This window comes from Xiphias gladius, chromosome 11, assembly GCF_016859285.1.
Source record: "Xiphias gladius isolate SHS-SW01 ecotype Sanya breed wild chromosome 11, ASM1685928v1, whole genome shotgun sequence".
Classification (NCBI taxonomy): domain Eukaryota; kingdom Metazoa; phylum Chordata; class Actinopteri; order Istiophoriformes; family Xiphiidae; genus Xiphias; species Xiphias gladius.
The window spans coordinates 25,446,305-25,465,229 of NC_053410.1; the positions used below are offsets into that span (position 1 = coordinate 25,446,305).

The 18,925-nt window shown below is 38.7% G+C and overlaps 1 protein-coding gene across 1 annotated transcript in view; it reads right to left on the reverse strand.

The window, feature by feature from the left end:
- The window catches only part of LOC120796264 (heterogeneous nuclear ribonucleoprotein L-like), a 59,712-nt gene that overhangs the window by 13,986 nt on the left and 26,801 nt on the right, over positions 1-18,925 (reverse strand). The window contains exons 3-8 of the mRNA XM_040138886.1: positions 17,368-17,477; positions 17,125-17,252; positions 16,826-16,911; positions 16,633-16,729; positions 9,669-9,741; positions 474-545 (exon numbers count right to left, since the gene is read on the reverse strand). Coding sequence (XP_039994820.1) covers positions 474-545; positions 9,669-9,741; positions 16,633-16,729; positions 16,826-16,911; positions 17,125-17,252; positions 17,368-17,477 — 566 coding nt within the window. The remainder of the gene's footprint in view (positions 1-473; positions 546-9,668; positions 9,742-16,632; positions 16,730-16,825; positions 16,912-17,124; positions 17,253-17,367; positions 17,478-18,925) is intronic.

Consider the following 18,925-nt stretch of genomic DNA (forward strand, 5'->3'; position numbering starts at 1 on the left):
CTTCACAGCCTTTAAGAGCGAAGGAATCACTACAGCCATCCGTAACTCTTTCAAAGTACATATGATATGAAAGTATTGCATTAAGCTAGCCTTGAAGAGAATCCAAACATCATTTACACATTAGGTGTGTGTGTGAGTATGTTTGAAGAATCAACAGCACGTACACATAAAAAAGAGGCAGACAAATGTGTGTGCAGTGTGGTGGGGCATTTCATGTAGCATTATCGCATGCTTGTGGTATTCCGATAACACTTATCAACCCCTATAATGCGTGTGTGTTGTGCTACACATGACTGGCAATCTACACCTACCCTGGTCAAATGTGTGCCAGACTGTAGGAGAGTGTCAAATTTAGCCTCTGAGGTATGGGGACTGCAGATGAAATAGCAGCGCTGTGTAAGGCCTGAGTAGCGCTGATTCAGTTAACACTTTAATTCTAAGCGTGTGCTAGTGTGTGAGTGTCCTAGTCTTACCATAGCCGTTTTCACTGTAGGATGATGGGTGTTCTCCTAAAATGGCTTGTCTCTGCCTGCCTTTTCCACGGTCTGAAACACGCACACACACACACACACACACACACACACACACACACACACACACACACACACACACACACATTACTGCAGGGCCCAGAGTCGTTTAATACAATGGGCTTCTTTCTCAGACGTAGACTTTGATTCACTACTTCACAAGACCCCACAGTAGAATTGGGAAAAGGTATTTAACCCAGAACGAGTCCACACCAGTGTGTACTTTATGAAATTGCCTCTTTAGATGGCTGCTAATCCCACACAGGGCCACCAACGGACAGTTTAGGTAATCGTTTTACTGGTCACCTTTGTTTTCTCTTTGTTTTGACTGACTCACACTGGGAGTTTATTTACGACCTGTCTGCTTGTTTCCCTGGTTGTGAGTATTGACCCATTGGACCTATCTTTAGCGGTGTTGATGTGTTCCCAGATCTCAGCAATTAACTTGGTGATTTCAATGTTAATGATACACAAAAGAACAAGAATAAGACCCAAGCTCTAAAAAAGATCCATCAGTATATCCATTATCAGACACAAGATAAAATCAGAGTAACATAATGCCGCAAAATCATGTTTGAGGTTGAATCTTGAAGGGAAACTGTGACGTTGTTGTTGGATACTTTGGGGAGGAAGCTGCCAGTCATAGTCAGAAACAGGATTACTAAAAGAACCGTAATCCGATTATTGTCTAAACTGTCCCAGAAGTTTAAGTGCACAGCACGGTCAAAGCCACTTGAGGCGAGAGGTACAAGGTGCATTAACAGCACCTCCTTCTGGGAATCCCAAGACATATCCTGGCCGATGGAATATGTAATCCCTCTAGCAAATTCTGGGGTAATCTCCCAGTTGGACATGAAAACATGGAAAACCTCAAGACTTAACTTCAAATGGCTCCTTATGAAGCGGAGGAGCAGTAACTCTACCCAGAGTTTCTTGCACTACCCCACAAAGGAAACAGATTTCCTGTGCTATCCACAATGTCATTCCTTTGGTCACTACACAAAGCTCACGACCACAGGTGAGGGTTGGAATGTAGATTAACCAGTAAATCGACAGCTTTACTTTCAGGCTCAGCTCCCTCTTCACCACAATGGTCCAATACAACTCAAATATAGCTGAAGCCGTTTGTTGATGTTGTGTTCCATGTTATTATCATTCGTGAGCAAGGTGATGGACATACGTTGCTCAGCAAATGAAATTCTCCCTTATCCTGCAGAGGACTACCAGTATGGAGGTCTTGCCGGTTCACACTCAGCTGCAAGCTGCCCCAGTACACAGAGATCACATGTCACAATAAAGCCAACAGTATTACAACATCTGCAAAAAGCAGATGTGCAATTCTGAGACCACCATACTGGACATGATACAGCCGCTGCTGCACCCTGAGATTCTGTCGACAAAACAAAACAAGGCACAATCCTGGCAGAGCCTAATGGCCTCTTTTGTTCAGTTGTTCTCACCTGACTAATAGCTGAGATCTGATACACAATAACTCACCACTTTTGTGGCACAAATCTCTGGCATACAGCATCCCAAAATAGAGGCCTTGGAGTGCATCAAATCTTTTATTTTAAACATTATCCACGTATTAAGGAATAGGGATGGCCAGTGGAGGATGATGATGCAGGACTGGTTTGAAACTTGTCACAATAGAATCCATTCTAACTGCTGCGAAGCCAGCTGACCACTTCATGCATTCTTCATGGGGAAGAAAATTAAATTTTTCAGTCAGTGAAGGGGCTATTTAGTTTTGCATTTTGTTTGATGTACTTTAAAAAATTTTGGTAAACAATACAAACACAATGAACTTTTCCCCTGAAGTACTACCTTGACAGGGATGGCCTTATTTAATAAGTAACATAATGTACATGATAGCTCAAGAAAAAGATGGGATTTCTTCAAGTGTGTCATTTCTGCCTAAGTGCTGTCATCTGTCATTCAATGATCAGAATTACAAAAACAAAATAAACAGAGGGTTATGCTCAAGGAGTGTGAGGTAAGAAAGTCAGATAGAAGTACTGCTGCTTTGTTGACACTTTGCAGTCTTTTTATATACCACTACAGATATGTACTTGTTTAGTAATTTTTGTGTTTTGAAAATATACAAGCTCATTTCAAAGTACATTCATTTCTGTAAACCACACTCATGGGTAGATATTCTACAGAAAACCAAAACTTCAGTACATTATAAAGTAATGATGCAGGTGACTGAATAAAAAATAAACAGCTTTAAGGTGATTTTATTCAGAGAGAGGCAGGTATAATGATACAGAGGTCATATGAACAGATATATGAAAGAGACAGTACCTGTAGGGCATCAAGCTTTCTCTTTTTTCTCCCTCAGCAGGAAAGAACATCAACCTGCATTACATTATCATCATAATGATAAAAGCATCACCATCATTACTGTGGCTGTCAAACAAATTTACAAACACATCTGCAGTATATTATATACAAACTAATACTACATCGGAGGCACATTGAAATGACACTGACAACCCCACCCCCAAACCACCACCACTACCACCACCACATCCATGTCCACACACACACATACACACACACACGTTCAGAGGAGACATATTACAGCGGGGGAAAAGGAGAAGGCCTGGAGATAGTACATCCGGCAGGATGGCCGTCTGCACTGACCTTCACACCACAGACAGCAGCAATAGCAGCATATACAGTCAGCAAGATCAGAGAATCTGCTTAGTCACAGCAGCTGAGCTCAGCTACTCTGTGCATCAGCCACCAAGACCAGCTTCTTCATGTGATGTGTACATTTGATCTTCACTGCAATAAACATGATCAACTGAGACAAAACTTGTAGTCAGCAGCACCATTTGCATTGCATCTGCAGTCTCTAATTTACACACAGCTAACATAGCATGGGTAACTTATTTAAGTCTTCCGACATGGCAAGGATCTAACAGTAGCTGACCTTCTCTACTTTACACTGGTGAGCTGTTCAACAATGATTGCACATTTATGCAATGAGATCACTTGGAGTATAGCCATCGTCCTCAGTATGCGCCCTGAGCTCCAACAAAGCTCTGCCCTCAGATGCCACCTAGGCTCTAACAGCACTGGTGTCTTGTTTCAAAGGCCAGAACGGAAATAATCAGTCTGAGGTCTTATCTTTATCAAGACAAACTAGATATTTACTTAGTTTTTCATCTCAATCATACAACTTTTGCTTTGCAAAAAGTGTTGCACTCTTGGTCTACGGGTTCATTAAAAGCATCAACAGTATGTTGTTCTGAAAAGTAATAGGGAGATATCTAATAATGAGCTCAATGACAGAGTGTAAACCTGATCATTGCTTTGTTAATCAAACCCCACTACTTACAAGTGCTGGTTCTGTTACTGTCGTCTTTAGTTTTGTCCCAAACTTTCTACTAATTTTAACCATGTTTTGAGTGTGTAATAAGTTCACACTGAAAAATTTAGTGCAGGAAAAACTATTTTTCTTTGAAATGCAAGAAGAGTATGCAAACTAAAAATAAGTGAGTGCAGTTTTGATAGAAACCGGTGTCTATGGTGACAGGTGAAAGTGACAGTCAGTGGTGCAGAAGTACCAGCAAAAAAAAAAAAAAAGCAAAAAAACCCCAAACAAACAAACAAAAACAAAGTATAAACCCACAAATAGTGAGCCACTACTTGTGCTGTTTTCACCAATGAAACTGGCAGCAGTCTTTAGTGTTGCATTTAATTACCAGGTATTGTTTCCTATTAGCACTTAGTATTAAAATGGTACATTAAGTACATTAATCCATTCTTGTATCCTCACTGCATTGAAGCAAATCCCACTTAGACCATGTCCCCTGGAGGTTTGATTAATTACCAGCTGGAGTTTCCAGCTGCTGCATGGTTATTACTACGAGAACATCAGACAAGACCCAAATTAAGATCTACAGCAACCTACAGTCACTTGGCAAATCCAGTTGACCGAGAGGGACAAAATATAACAGCGTAGTGTTTATATGACCGTGTCAGGATGGTTGGCTTCTTCTCTGTCCTTAGCTGTGACCTTGTGCAAGCTGATCTGAGGCAATATGAGCCATGCAATGCCTCAACACAGGCACACACACACACACACACACACACACACACACACACACACACACACAAACACACTTGTACTTCTATCTTTGCGAGGACATTCATCGACATGAAGCATTCAATCACAACTCAATGGCAAATCCCAACCATTACCCTAACCTAAACCTAATTCTAACCTGAACCCTAAAACCAAGTCTTAACTCTCAAACAGCCCTTTGAAGTTACGAGGACTGGCCAAAATGTTTTCACTTTCCCAAAATATCTATAATCACTATAACTCAAACTAAAAGTACAGACACACACACAGACACACACAGACACACACACACACCCTGTGGATAATGTTGGCTTAATGACAGTGACAGTTTTTCAAATATTGAAGCTAAAAGAGAAGAAGATTAAAGGAAGAGAAGATAGGAGAGTTAGAGAAAGGAGAAGGAGACTAGAGTGTGACAAGAAAGTGAGGAACAGAAGAACAAGGAGCTGCTTTAACAAGAAGAGAAGGTAAGGAGGCTGTTGAATGCAAAGGGAAAATGGATGATGATTGAAAGGCAAAAAGACAAAATGAGGAATAAGAGAAAGAGGAAGAAGTGAATGGGAGAGAAGATGTGGACGGAAGAAAGATGACAAATGAACTGTTGAGGGGTAGGAGGGAGAGGTGGGAGGAGAGGTATGTTGAAGGAAAGACGAGAAGGAAATGACAGGATGAAGAGAGGAGGGTGAGAGGATTAGCAGGAACAAGATGATGAGAGTGCAAAAGATGAAGTGGGTAAAAGCAGAGAGGTAGCAGCAGCATGACAAGGTAAAAAGAGGTGGAGGTGGATGGAAAGGTGGATGAGCTGACAGGAGAAGAAGAATGCAAAGAGGAGAAGAGTGACAGGGTGGTATGAAAGAGATGAGAATGAAAACAGATGAGCTTTTAGTTCAAAGTGAGTAAGGTTGAAATGGACATCTTAGACAACTATTTAATATAATCCTTTTGAAAAACTATAATCATTAAATATTATAAGCCTCATAAAATGCAACGGCAGTCTTCTTGTTGTTTACATTACACTATACATGTGTGTCCATAACTTTACTGTACATTATCAGACAACTCTACATTTCTGTAGACTCCATGGCTATGTCCAAAAAGCCTCCACATTTAGGTTCAGATATTTAATAAAAGTATTTGAATTTTAAGTAAATACTGTTTAACAACTTTATTATAACTGAACAACAGGTGCTAGAATCTGCACAGTAGGAAGAAGCTTCACATCCCATGAGCACCTGTGTATGCAACACATAACCTAAGTGACCAATCAGCATCTTGGTGTGTGTGCTTAGAGTGAGATTCGATATGATCACTTTTCATAAACATATTCAATGTTTTGCATGTGATTTGATTGTTACTGAAATCACATGATGCAATGCTTCTTCTCAGACATGTAAATGATTATCTGATATTCCATCTGTCAGTGTCCTACTGAGTTTCTATCATGATCATGAGGCACAAACATTAAACCTTAATGGGATATTGATAAAGCTTGATTTACAATTGTACATTAAGGGGCTACAGCACTGACACGATGAGGCACAATAACAGCAAGGCTGCTGAAGAAAACCTCCTCTTGCATTAACACACATCTAACTAAGACATCTCCACTACAAACCTTCAACACTGTGTGATCACTGCTCTCTATCACAGTGAGCGAATGAATGTAAACACGGAATCTGCACAGCAGCAGTCTCCTATTCAGCAATGAAACAAGGAGAAATAGTTATCATGATGAAACTCCAGTTACATAAGTACCTGAGTAGCCCATTGTCATTCTCTATCACAAAGTGAAGTACAACAGTTACTGTGGGAGGACTTAGCATTGCGCTTTTACAACACTGTCAAACTCCATTTGCAAAAAAAGATCAAAATCAGTGCAGCAGAAGCAGCGTTATCGTCTTTTTCATTCCACACAATATTCCTCTCTGTAAAAACATGCTGAGGTGGAAAACTGGTGGAGTTCCTCTTTAAAGGCATAGGACGGTCTGATCCTGTCTGGTGTTGTGTTGGAACCACCAGCGGGTGAAATCTGACACTCAACTATAAATCAAACTGTAGGTATTTACAGTGGGACTCCTGATAAACCCTAGTGTGAAGCATATACCTGGCTTTACAATATCATGTAGTTGGTTAAAAATTACAAAAAATTCAAAGAATTGTACATAATCATCACCTCTACCTCCCCTCTTTTCTGCCTCTGATGAACTTCAATTAAACAAACAACAGTCCTTTTAATAGACTGTGTGAAAAGTCATTCCCATTGCTACTCTGAGATAATGTTCAGCCATGACTTGTCATTGTCTGAGTCATTGCAATGTGCCTCCATTGAAAACATATAACATTGTAGATATGCATTTATTTAGTAAATATTTCATCAATACCAGAGTCGGGACCAGTTCACAATGTTATCAATCATTTCATGAATCATTTTGAAACAAAACAGTCTAAGGGTGCATTAGTGACTCCTACAGGCTCCATTATTCATTAAACCTCCCATAATAACCTATCCCTAGACCTTAATATGTAAAGTTTTTTCTGAGGGTGGAACTAGAGAAAAGGTTATGGGGTCACTGAAATGTAAACGCTTTATATTATTGAATGAATGTGATTGCTCATTAAATACTGACATTTTTTGTGAACAGTGGAAAATTCTGGCCTTAAATGGCACTGAGGGAAAGGTCAGCATGTCACCAAAACATTATGGATCATACTCTATGGGCCTTGACTATCCATCCCAAATTTCATGGTGATCTGGGCAGGGCAATAGTTGCTATAGATATCTTGCTCTGGAACAGTGCTGGTTGGAAACATAGACTGAGCATCACCATACTTGGCCTCAGCACTGGTGGTTCAAAAATGTTAAAAAAAAACAGGGCCTTTGTTATTTAACACCCGTTTTTTATTGTTTAACTTTAAAGAACCTTTAGATGTCATAGATATTTTCAGTCATGTTGTCTGCAAGATAATCTAATTTCCTGAATTGATTGAATTAAGAATGAACTGACCCCAATATTAATCTCAGCATACAGTTTAAGACTTCTCAGAAAGAATCTTCAGCTACACACCACGTACAATACAAATAATGCAGCATTTGTAGTAGTTCACTGTAGACAGGACCGTGCATAGGTAACACTGACTGTCACTGCTCATATTACAGAAGGACCGTTGTTTGGCTTTGTTTATTTAAGTCACTGACACATTCCAATCCTTTATATCAAAAATACACCAATCAATATTCTCTATGAGCAGTATGTACAGTATCTTAAAAGCACACCCATGCACGTGTCTGAATATACAGCTACTGTAATTGGGGGATTCAGATTAGGGATGTCACGATGTACTGTTTTCTCCATTATCACTGTATTTACAAAAGTATAAAGAAACACATAGTTTCATCTAGTCAAACAGTACAGTAAATAGTTGTTCCTTTTCAAACTTCCTTGAAGTGTGTTTTGTTTTTCTCAAAAATTGACCCTTCTTCACACAGTTCTGTCACTAACAAAAAGGACCTGAGTATTCTAGGCATTCACTACTTTCGATGACAACTTGGTGTTGTTGCAAACAAATTGTAGGTCGAACAAACAACATTGTGGAAGAGAGAAAGGCTTCAATTATTATTGTAGTAATAGTTTGGATTCTATAAAGAGGACAAAGTTAGCTTGTGTAATTCAGTTCTCTCTGTCTCTCAAACATACATACACAAACAAAATTCTATTTAATTGTTTATTGTCTATCTACTGTATCTGTCTATCTTTACATTGTTTTTCTGAACTTTGTTTTACAAAAGATGATGTCCTTTTGAATTTGGCAATGGAATGCTAAGTGACATGTTAAATGTTAATCTTCAATAATGTTTCAATGATTCTTAATGTCATTTATTAACTTATTATATGGAGATGTTACAATAATTGTGATGTTATTTGCCACAATAAAGGTGTAATGAAATTTTGATATCGTGACAGCCCTAATTTAGATGGATTAAAATGACAGAGAGCAGAGATTAGGCCAGAATTCTATAGGTTTTCTGGAGACTCGAACAGCCAGACTTTTGATTGCCAACATGAATGTCTGGTCCACAGTGCTGATTGTTGTTAACCAGAAAGATCTTTAAATCAGATTTTGCAGTGAAAACTAATCAAAAACAGCAGTTTAAGGTGTACAGTAAATCTTTATCTGTTTGCTGGAAGACCTGCATGATTGTCATTAATGCACCACTGAGAGCAAAATCTACAATCTAGAAGCCTTGAAGAGCTTATCGCACTGTGTGCACCAGACATCAGGCCATGCAAGACTACTTCTCCAGACAGAGGAGGAGAATAAAAACACAGGGTGGAGCAGGTAGATAGAAGAAAATGCTATTGGAGTCCTGCAGACAGAGGTGGGGCTGAGGCCTTCTGGGCATGTTGAAGCAGCAGCTGCATGGTGGTCAGCAGGAGTGAAATCCATCTCTTTTTCTCCCTCTCTTTTTGCTGGGTTGCAGAAGGTGAAGATGGAAGAAAGCTGCTGTGCATGGTCAGCCTGATGTCCATCCCTCTTTCTCTGTTCTCTCTCTTTCCCTCAATGTTTCTCTCTCTCTGTCTCTCTCTCTCCCCATGGTAAGCAGAGGTGCAGGCTTGTGAGAGGCCGGTGATTGGCTGGTGTGAGAGTGTTTAGATTGGAGATGTAGCGACAGGAGGCAGAGGACTCTTGGTGTGATGGAGGTGTATGGTACATTCTGTTTTAGACTACACTCTTAATCCAAGATTTTATTCCACGGAGACTGACCCATAATGACCTAAAATCTGGAAATATATTCACAAATGACTGCGCAAACTAAGATCATTTTCATCTATTGGTGTAACATGAATCAAGGAAGGCTGCAGTGGAAAGAAATGTGCCACTATAGAGAATTCAGACTGAAAACAGAGTCCTACCCTCCACATCACAGGATCAAAAAAGTAGGACCCCAAATGGTCCAGTGGTCATAGCCTGACTTTATTGGAAGTATGAAATAGAGATAAAAGAGAAAGAGAGACAGAAGGAGAAAGTCTGTGTCTTACCTCGTCTGACCAAGTATGGTTTAGTGTAGTCCCAGCTCTCGTTGTCGTTCTTAATCACGTTCAGACGTGTTGGCTGTTGTCACAAAGATGAAAGAATTGTTCAGGATCCAGTTAAATGTATCACAGATATACAGGAGCTGCATTCATACTCCACTTTTATTCACTATATACATAAATAATATCATCTCTGCCACACCACATTGTAAGGTACTATTTTATGCAGATGACACAATTTTATATAAAAAAAGCTCTTCTCGTAATATGGTCATTGTAAACCTACAGTCTGCTTCTGATACACTTAAGATGTCTTTCATTCGTTATCAGCTTGTTTTAAATGTTGAAAAAAAACAAAAGCTATGTCATTTTCAAGAACATCCAAACCCTTCAGAGTACTCAGTTTGAAATTGTTATTTCTACAAAAATCTATAATCTATAATTCTATATCTGAGAAACATGACATTTGCTTTGGAGTTGCACTGGGGAGCTACCTTGTTCCATTATTGTTCTCACTATACATGCTGCCCCTTGGTGACATCATAAGTGAGCACAATGTATGTCTCCATAGTTATGTGCATGGCATACAACTATAGACGTATGCTGAAAAAAATAATGCTGCACCTTTAAATTCCATTAATAGATCTCTTTTGGCAATAAATAAATGGATAAGCAATAATTTTTCAAAGTTAAATGAGGACAAAACTGGAATCCTACTAGTGAGCCCTAAAACAAAAAAAGGAAATGCTGCTTAATAATCAGGGGAAATTAACTCCGTTGATGAAATCTTGGTTTTATCTTAGATTCAGACCTAAGATCCAAGTCCCACATTGCCAAGGTGATGAAAACACGATTTTTCCACCATAGAAACATAACCTATGTGCAACCATTTATAAACCAAAAAGATACTGAAAAACTTATTCATGCCTTTATTTCAAGCGTACTCAATCACTGTAGTGCACTTAATACTGGTCTCCTGAAAAAACAAACAAACAAAAAAAACAACCCACTGACAGACTTCTGCTCATTTCAAACTCTGCAGCTCAGCTATAAAACAAAACCAAAGAGGAGAAAGCACATTAGTCCGGTTTTACCTTCACTCCCTCAGTCTCATTTGCAGTTTTCAGCCAAGATCCGGAACAGTTATTACAGTTACAAAAAAAACAAACAAAACATGAACCTTCCAGAAAAAGAGCAGAAGCCCTACAACATACATTAAATTACATATATTTATTGAGTGGAGCTAGTGTTTAGACAGTCAGCTAGCGAATTAAATAATTGTGTGAGGCATGTCAGAATCTCTTTCGGCCCCGGTGCAGGAACTCTTCTAGAGACCCAGGAACCATTAAAGGAACTCAGGAACCTTACCAACATTTTGACTGGAAGAATCAGGGTCTGATTTTAATTCCTCAAACATACTTCCTGGCCCTAAAAAAATCCCTGATCTATGGGTAGTACTTTCTAATTGTTCAGGAACGAAAAGAGTGGTGTCTGCAGTGCTGAACACTGCCAACTGGTCAAACACAAACCCTGTGACTGCTACAACAATACATCCATTGAAACAACACGATGATTCTGTGTTGCTGTCTTCCTGTGTAAAAATTACATCTCAAACAACCCTATTGTTTTTCATCTGTTATTGCACTAATTTGCCTATTTTTTGCAAAGCTAACAGGCATGTGCAAAAGGAAACAAGTTCATAAGTTTAGTTGCTGAAAATATTTTGTTGAAAAGGAGCATCTGAAGGGATGAAAGCTATCAATCTATCACAAAGCAGCATGTTGCAAAGTAAACAAAACAGAAAACCATTTTGATTTTGTCTTTTTGTTCCAGCTAGAGGGAAACAGCTCTAGCTGGCTCAAATCCCTTTCATACAGGAAACTGTGTCTAACATGACTGAACTAATCCACATTAGACCCGTTCATATGAGACAGTTGTCACAGATTAATCTCTGGTTGTTACTTTTAGCAGTGTAGATCAATACCCTTCACTGATAAACAACAGAATTACACTGAATCACATGACACGATTACCAAATCAAACACACACACACACACACACACACACACACACACACACACACACACACACACACACACACACACACACACACAAAGTCCCTCTTTTTCACATGCCCTCACATTGACACTTGGTCTTTCTCTCTCGTTTCCTCTCTCTTACGCTCTCATTTTTGGCTAGACCCCAACAGCGGGGCCAGACCAATAAACGCGAATATCCATGACTGACTGACTGAGGTATAAAGCTACATCATTGATCAGCTGAATGCAGTGTGACTGAATGTTGACTTTACAACATTGGTTGGCCGACCTAATGTTGGAGTTTCCCCATTGGACGCTGCTTGAATTGGTGCAAGCAGTTTTTACCGTGTCATTAGGGGGCATTTACAGGCAGTGTTGGCAAGTCAGGGCATTTGTCACTTGATTTACCGACGTTTCACATCCCTTTAGCAACTTTTCTTTACAAAAACAGCTAGCAACAAATCTAGCAACTTTTTGGAAAAATCTTAAGAAAGAGTCAGCAGTATTGCCCCATGAGCGCAAGGTCAGGCTTTCCTTCCACAGACACACCTCTCTATGCATTTCATTTAATTCTCTCCATGGCAGCTGACAGAGACCTGAATTAACTTCTAATTTTCTTTCTGACTGATCATTTTACAAGAAAATATAGCCAAAAATCAAAGTACAGCTGTAGTCTTTAACTTATGTGTATGGTGATTTTGTTAGACAATTTTGCGGTTATAAAATCAGGATTTTAGAAGTGCAGAGCAGCAACTTGGAAATGGCTTGGAACTGACTGTTGGATAACTTGTAGTCTTAATGGGCCACATTTTATTAACTATTTATTAACTTGTTCCATTGTCTGACAACAGAAACAAAAAGACATGCAATGTGGGGTTCAGTATCTTGCTAAGTCCCAAGGACGCTTTGACATGTGGACTGGAGGAGCCAGGGATCAAACCACCAACCTTCTGATTAGTGGACAACCCGCTCTACATCCTGAGCCACGGCTGCCACAGGTCGATTTTCATTTAAAAATAAACATCAACTAATTAAGTGTCATCCCTAATACAGACACCTGATCACCTGGCATGTCTGAATGGGGTACCAGCAAAGCCCGGCAGTGTCTGTATGGGGTACCAGTCACCATCAGGTGAACAGTTCTGTTCAGAGAGAATATTTTTCATGGTGTACTCCAAGGTTCAGTGCTGGGCCCCATTCTCTTCTGCCTGTACATGCTGCAATCAGGCTCTGTCACCTGCAAACATGGTGTCAGTTCAGTGTTTCCCACAGAATTAGATTCTATTTGTTGCAGTAACTGACAGAAGGTGCTTTCTTTAAGTAAATATTAAATAATACTGAATATAAGTTACTCCACTGCAAATATTTTAATTGCCAAATACTTTGTAATGAATAAATAACTGAACAATATATATAACTCCGTTGCTTCATGTTGTTTCAAACAAATAACAACCCTCACTGACCTTCACTGGTCAGGTCGGTGATGGTTGATTACATATTGCGATTGGCCAGTGAGCTTAGTCCTGGCACACGCTCTCATGCACACTCCACATGACAGGGACACAGAGAGGGTTGGTAAAGAGACAGACAGGGAAGGTAAAAACTTTATGGATTTTTTGACTGTCCCCCAGCCCACTGATGTGGCACAATTTCTCCCAGTGCCACCAATAGCCAGTCTGACTATGGGAGCTGGGTCCTTTCTCAATGTGTTTGATGAGCTGAACCCTGTCCACAATCTTGTAAACTGCATTTCAGAAATTAGTAGAAGCAGAGAAGGGAATTCTGGCAGAAATTTACCTACTTCCAAGTTGCATGGAGAAGGAAACCAGTCTGAAGATGCAGAAACACAAGCAACATTTGTAGTATAAATAAAAACCTTATTGTCAGATCTGCGTGTTTCGACCTGTAGCCTTCATCAGGGTCCTCGTAAAACACATTACAAAGAACATTTAAATAAGATTTTAAAGTTAATTAAAAAGGTTAAAAAATACACATACACACAAGTATCAGCCAATGGGGCACCCACACAAATGAGTTGGTTATAAGTACATTTACATCATTCAATAAAAGGAGGAAGAGCTTTAAAAAATCATAAAACACCACTATAAAACTCATTAATTGAGAAGTTCCCATTCACACCCCCTGGATATAAACTTTTGAGTAAAAAATCCAAAATAATTCTCTCTTTTTCCTGAGATAATTGACATACATCATCTCTATGCCTATAAAAAATAAAGATGAAATGTGATGTTGCATTTCATTGAACTGTCTTGCAACAGGATTGTTTATTTTGGAGTTTCTATGTTCAGTGATACGCTCTTTAAGGGAACAGGATGTCTCAGTAGTGTTAATTCGGTCAGCTATTTTTAGATTTAGTCTTAGTCAAGAGATAAAAAGTCCATATTTGTTTTAGTTATATTTAGTAAACCTCATCCTTTTTATTTTTTTCATTTTTTGGTTGACTAAAACTCTGGACATTTTAGTCTTGTGTTAGACAGAGAAAAACAAACATTTTAGTCTAGTTTTAGTCAAGACCAAGAATGAGCATTTTAGTCAAACTTCAGCAAACTGCTAACAAATAAGATTTAATCCAAATAATTTTCACAATTAAGTCTGGAAAGATGCAACAACATTCGCAAATCCAATGCTATCTAACTCTTGCAATCTGAGTCATCAAAAAGTATCCAGAAAAAAATAAAGCCCTTCACAATCAAGAAGATTGCAATTAAAAAAACTGCAATAAATCCAACCTTTATAATATTCAGTCTTGTCAGAAAAGTGACAGAAAGGTGTTGATTTTAATTTGTAATTTTGTAGACATTAGTGGTAGTGTTGTACTGTTGTACAGTTATACAGTAAGTGTTTATTATAGGTTGTACAATACCAGTTCTATAAATTTGTAAAGAAAATATTTGGAACCTCTTTGCAAACAACGCAAGCTAAGTACTAGACAGCTAACTACTGTCCAACAGACTTTATTCAAGCCCAAATCAATCTTCTACATTATATGCTGTGCACTTTAATAACCGGTAGATTTCACAAATAAACTACATTTAGCTATCATAGACCCATTCAAAATTGACAGGGCCTGAAATAAACATGGACTGCATGTTTAATACACCAAAACCTAACAAATTTTTCTCAAACAAAAGGTTGGCCAACTCAGGTGACTGGGTTACTGACTTTTAGTGAGACTAAATGCAGCCGTTGTTGTGAAATGCTAATAGATAATGTTACCTCACTGCCTTTAGTAGTTGGCTTAATATGGCTTTAAAAGTAAAGTAACGTTATTTAACATGCTAACATTAAGATACCTCAATTTCTGTGTGGTGCGCCTTAAGGTGTCTCTTCAGGTTTGTGATTTTCTTCCCATTGATTTTTAACCGCAGGCCTTCTTTCCCGACAATACTCGCACTCACTTTTTCTCTCTGCGGCATTATATTTGAGGTGGGTCCAAATGTCAACCCGTCTTGTTTCTGCCATGTTCTTTTGCCTTCACTATATGTCCAGTCTAGCACTGTTGGCATTCATGGATGCGCTGGCGGTGTGCAGAATCAACAGAAAGATGATATGAGCAAACAGGAAGAGAAATGTGCAGAAGAAAGGAAAGAAAGGACATTTGGATTATGCCATTGTTTGAAAAAATCATCTAAAAATTTTGTCTCCTCTTTTTTCGTCATGAAAATATAGAGATTTAGAAAAGTTCTTTTTAAAACTACATTTTAGTCTCATCTTTTTTCGTCACCGATATTGCATGTTGATATAGTCACAGTTAGTGTTTAATGACACTAAGTGTTAATTTCATTAAGGAAACTAATTCAGCAAAAAGTCTGACTTCTTTGGAGAAGTATTACCATCCAGAACACCCTCTTCGGTAACAGCCGTAGCTCCCTAAGATATTCCTTAGTTGGGTTGCATTTCAGCTTTTTATAAACGTGTTTTCAAGTTGCCAAAGAACTCATCATTATAACTGCACTTACCCATAATGACAATTACATCTCCTTTGTCAGCAGCTTTAATGACAATGGGTGTTACTCTCAAACTCAGGCAGTGCTTTCTTCTGATTTTTTTGTCAAATTGGTTTGAGTAAAATCGTTCTTTTTATGGAGGGGGCTTGAATGAGGACTTCTCAGTTAATTACTTTTTATAGTGGTGCTTTATGAGTTCTCAAATATCCCTTATTTATGTCATTTTAAAGTGTATTGATTTGCTCTTCCTCTTTTTATTGAATGTTTATTGGATGATGTAAATGTACGTACATATGTTAAGGTCTCCTCTGTAAAAGCTTAGGTACTGCCACTTAGATGCACATCTCCTGTTTATGGACCACATATTATGTCACCCAGTATTGGACACATGCCTCACCTCCCTGCCAATCTGAGAATACGATAGGCTTGAAGCCACAGTACCATATGATCAATCCATCTGTGTGCATGCCCTATTGGCTGATATGTGTGTGTAGGTCTATGATTGGTTATCTTATATAGTTTTTACCGTTTTTAATTTTTTTTTTTTTGTTGCTTCAAACATGTTGGTCTGACAATAAGGTTGTCCTTATTGCCAGTAAGTGTTGCTGGTGTTTCTACCATTTCAGAAATTAGTGACATTTTTGTTTTGTCAACATTACACCTGTGGCTAATAATCTAGGGCAAATCTTTGAAAGGGATTTAACTTTTAAGCACAAATTCTAAACATCACTAAATGTGGCCTTTTACCACTTAGTGAACATTGTCAAGGTCACACCTTTTTTTCTTGTTGGACAACTGTGAAAAACGTATTCGTGCGGTTGTTTACGCTTATCTTGACCACTGTAACAGACTATCCATGTGACTTCCTGGAGAAAACCTTGCAATTGCAGCACATTAGTGCTAATATCAACATCACAGACTGACACCAGGCTTGTAACTGCTGATTTGTTTTCCATATCTTACCCTTGCATATTCAATTTTAAGCGTACAGCAACCAGCGTAGATGTCAGCTCCATTCAGTGCAGCTTTGGCCTTCTGAGCACACTGAACTGACTCAAACCTGGTGGAGTGGCGTTAAGGAGGGGACCCAATACATTCCAGCACACAGATCCACACAGAATGTTAAGACACATGTTCCCACATTCGGTAAGGATACTCCACCATGGCTTGGATTCCATTTCGTTTAAAGATGACGATCCTTAGCACACTCCCGATGGGATTACATACTGTGTACAGAACATCCTGGACCAAAAATGGAAAAAAAGAAAGAAATTCAACATTCAACACAATCTAAAAGTTTTTATGCTGCAGTGTGTCTCAACATGTATGATGCACAGGCCTCAGGCCATTGTGCATTTCATGAATACCATTTTATACCAATTTTATACCAATACCAATTTATTTTCATTATCATTAGGATGTAGAGATATTTGACTTGCTTTTGTGTCTGTTTACCGTGGTTATAGGGTAAAGTGGGTTCTGTATGGACAGCAGGAGGACTTTGTTGCCACTGTTGGGGTTGTCAGCGTTGGTTGGCCTGGTGATTCTCTTGGATGTGGAGTAATTGAAATACGCCTGTTGGCCTGATGAACAGATGGATGAAACACAAATGAACATATACTGTATGCTACATACAAACACATGTAACTAATCAGTCTTATCAGTAAGTCTTCACAATGAAAAGCCTGGGAATCAAACCTGCGATATATACAGGCTCCTTGGCTCCACAAGACACACAGCGGTCAGCGCTCTCCACTGCAGAGAACTCCACCAGGGCCTGACGCTTGAAAGGCATCATCATCACATAACTGAGAACACACAACACAGACATTAAAATAGGACATACGCATGCTGTTCATTCAAATCTTTTCCACCTAATGGCCTTTCCCTGGACACATCACCTCCTCTGCCAGCCATACTGCAGCTCATCCTCTCTTTGGCAACATCTCAGATCATCTGATCGAGTTAAAATCCTTAGTACTCAATTCTCAACAGATCTGGATAGACATGGGTCATTTTTGTGCTGCTGTCAACTTTGAACCAAAGGCATAGGTTTCTCAACCCCATTAAGGAAATAAAGGAGTTCACTGCCTTAAAAGTAATGAAAGATGGAACAATGTGAGGACTCTAAAGAACCTGCCAAATCAGTGGATTAACGTGGGTTAAGATAATACATGTTTATGTGTCTGTGTGTCTGTGTGTATGTGTGTGCGTGTGCGTGTGTGAGTGTGTGTGTCTTTTACGGTATGCTCTTCCCTGCTGCTCCGTTCAGGTGAATGAGAAGTTAATGAATACTGCATCATGCAGGGGAGTGTTAATAATGGAGAAGGAGTCATTTAGAGTGGAAACTGCAGTATCACAAAATGTTCTCTTCAATTATTCAGGATTTGTAACTATCTTTACACTAAGGCTACTGAAGCTCACTGTAGTTTATTACATCAGAACACTTGGTATCTGTGATTTCATGTGGTTTCATTTTTTACCTGATGTGTTTCCCATAAATGTTTACTCATGTTCAGATGTTCATGTTTATGGACTGTTAGCTATTTGCACTTAAAGAAAGCGCAGTACTGAATAAAAATAATAAACAAACAAGAAATACAATGTTGAAGTATTGATTATGGTGGAGAATGAGTGGTAAGTAAGATGCTTGCGGGAAACTTTGAATTATATCATTCAAGTTATAATTTATGATTTTTTTTATTTTTTATTTTTTGATGTTTGACTTTAAATGATTTAATTGATGATGATATCGTTATATATTGTGTATACCTTGCTAGTAGTATGAGGACACCTACTCAACTGGACTACTGCATCTTTGTTACATCAAGAGTGGAAATAAGGCTTTGAATGTACTGAGTCATCCTCGACATTTTTTTAGAATTAACAAATAATTAATACAATGTGTGTAAAAGTTTTTACTGAGAACTTCAAGCTCCTCAAACTGATGACTTGATCAGCTGATTATTTCTCTCAAGAAAACATTCTGCTCTTTTAGTCTCAATGAATTACAAAACATTTAGTCCACTCCTGATCTTACTGAGTGAGGTTTCTTTTGACTGAGTACAAACAATGGGTTGCAGAGACCTCAAATCAAATTACTAATGGAATTAATGTTAATTAGCGACAGCTAATATAATCTGCTGTAGCATTGATATTTGTCATTTGTAACCACTGAAAGCAATGGTCCACACTGGATGAAAGTGACCTTTGCTAATTAGGAGAAGGGAGGAGAAATAAAAGATTTGATAACTCA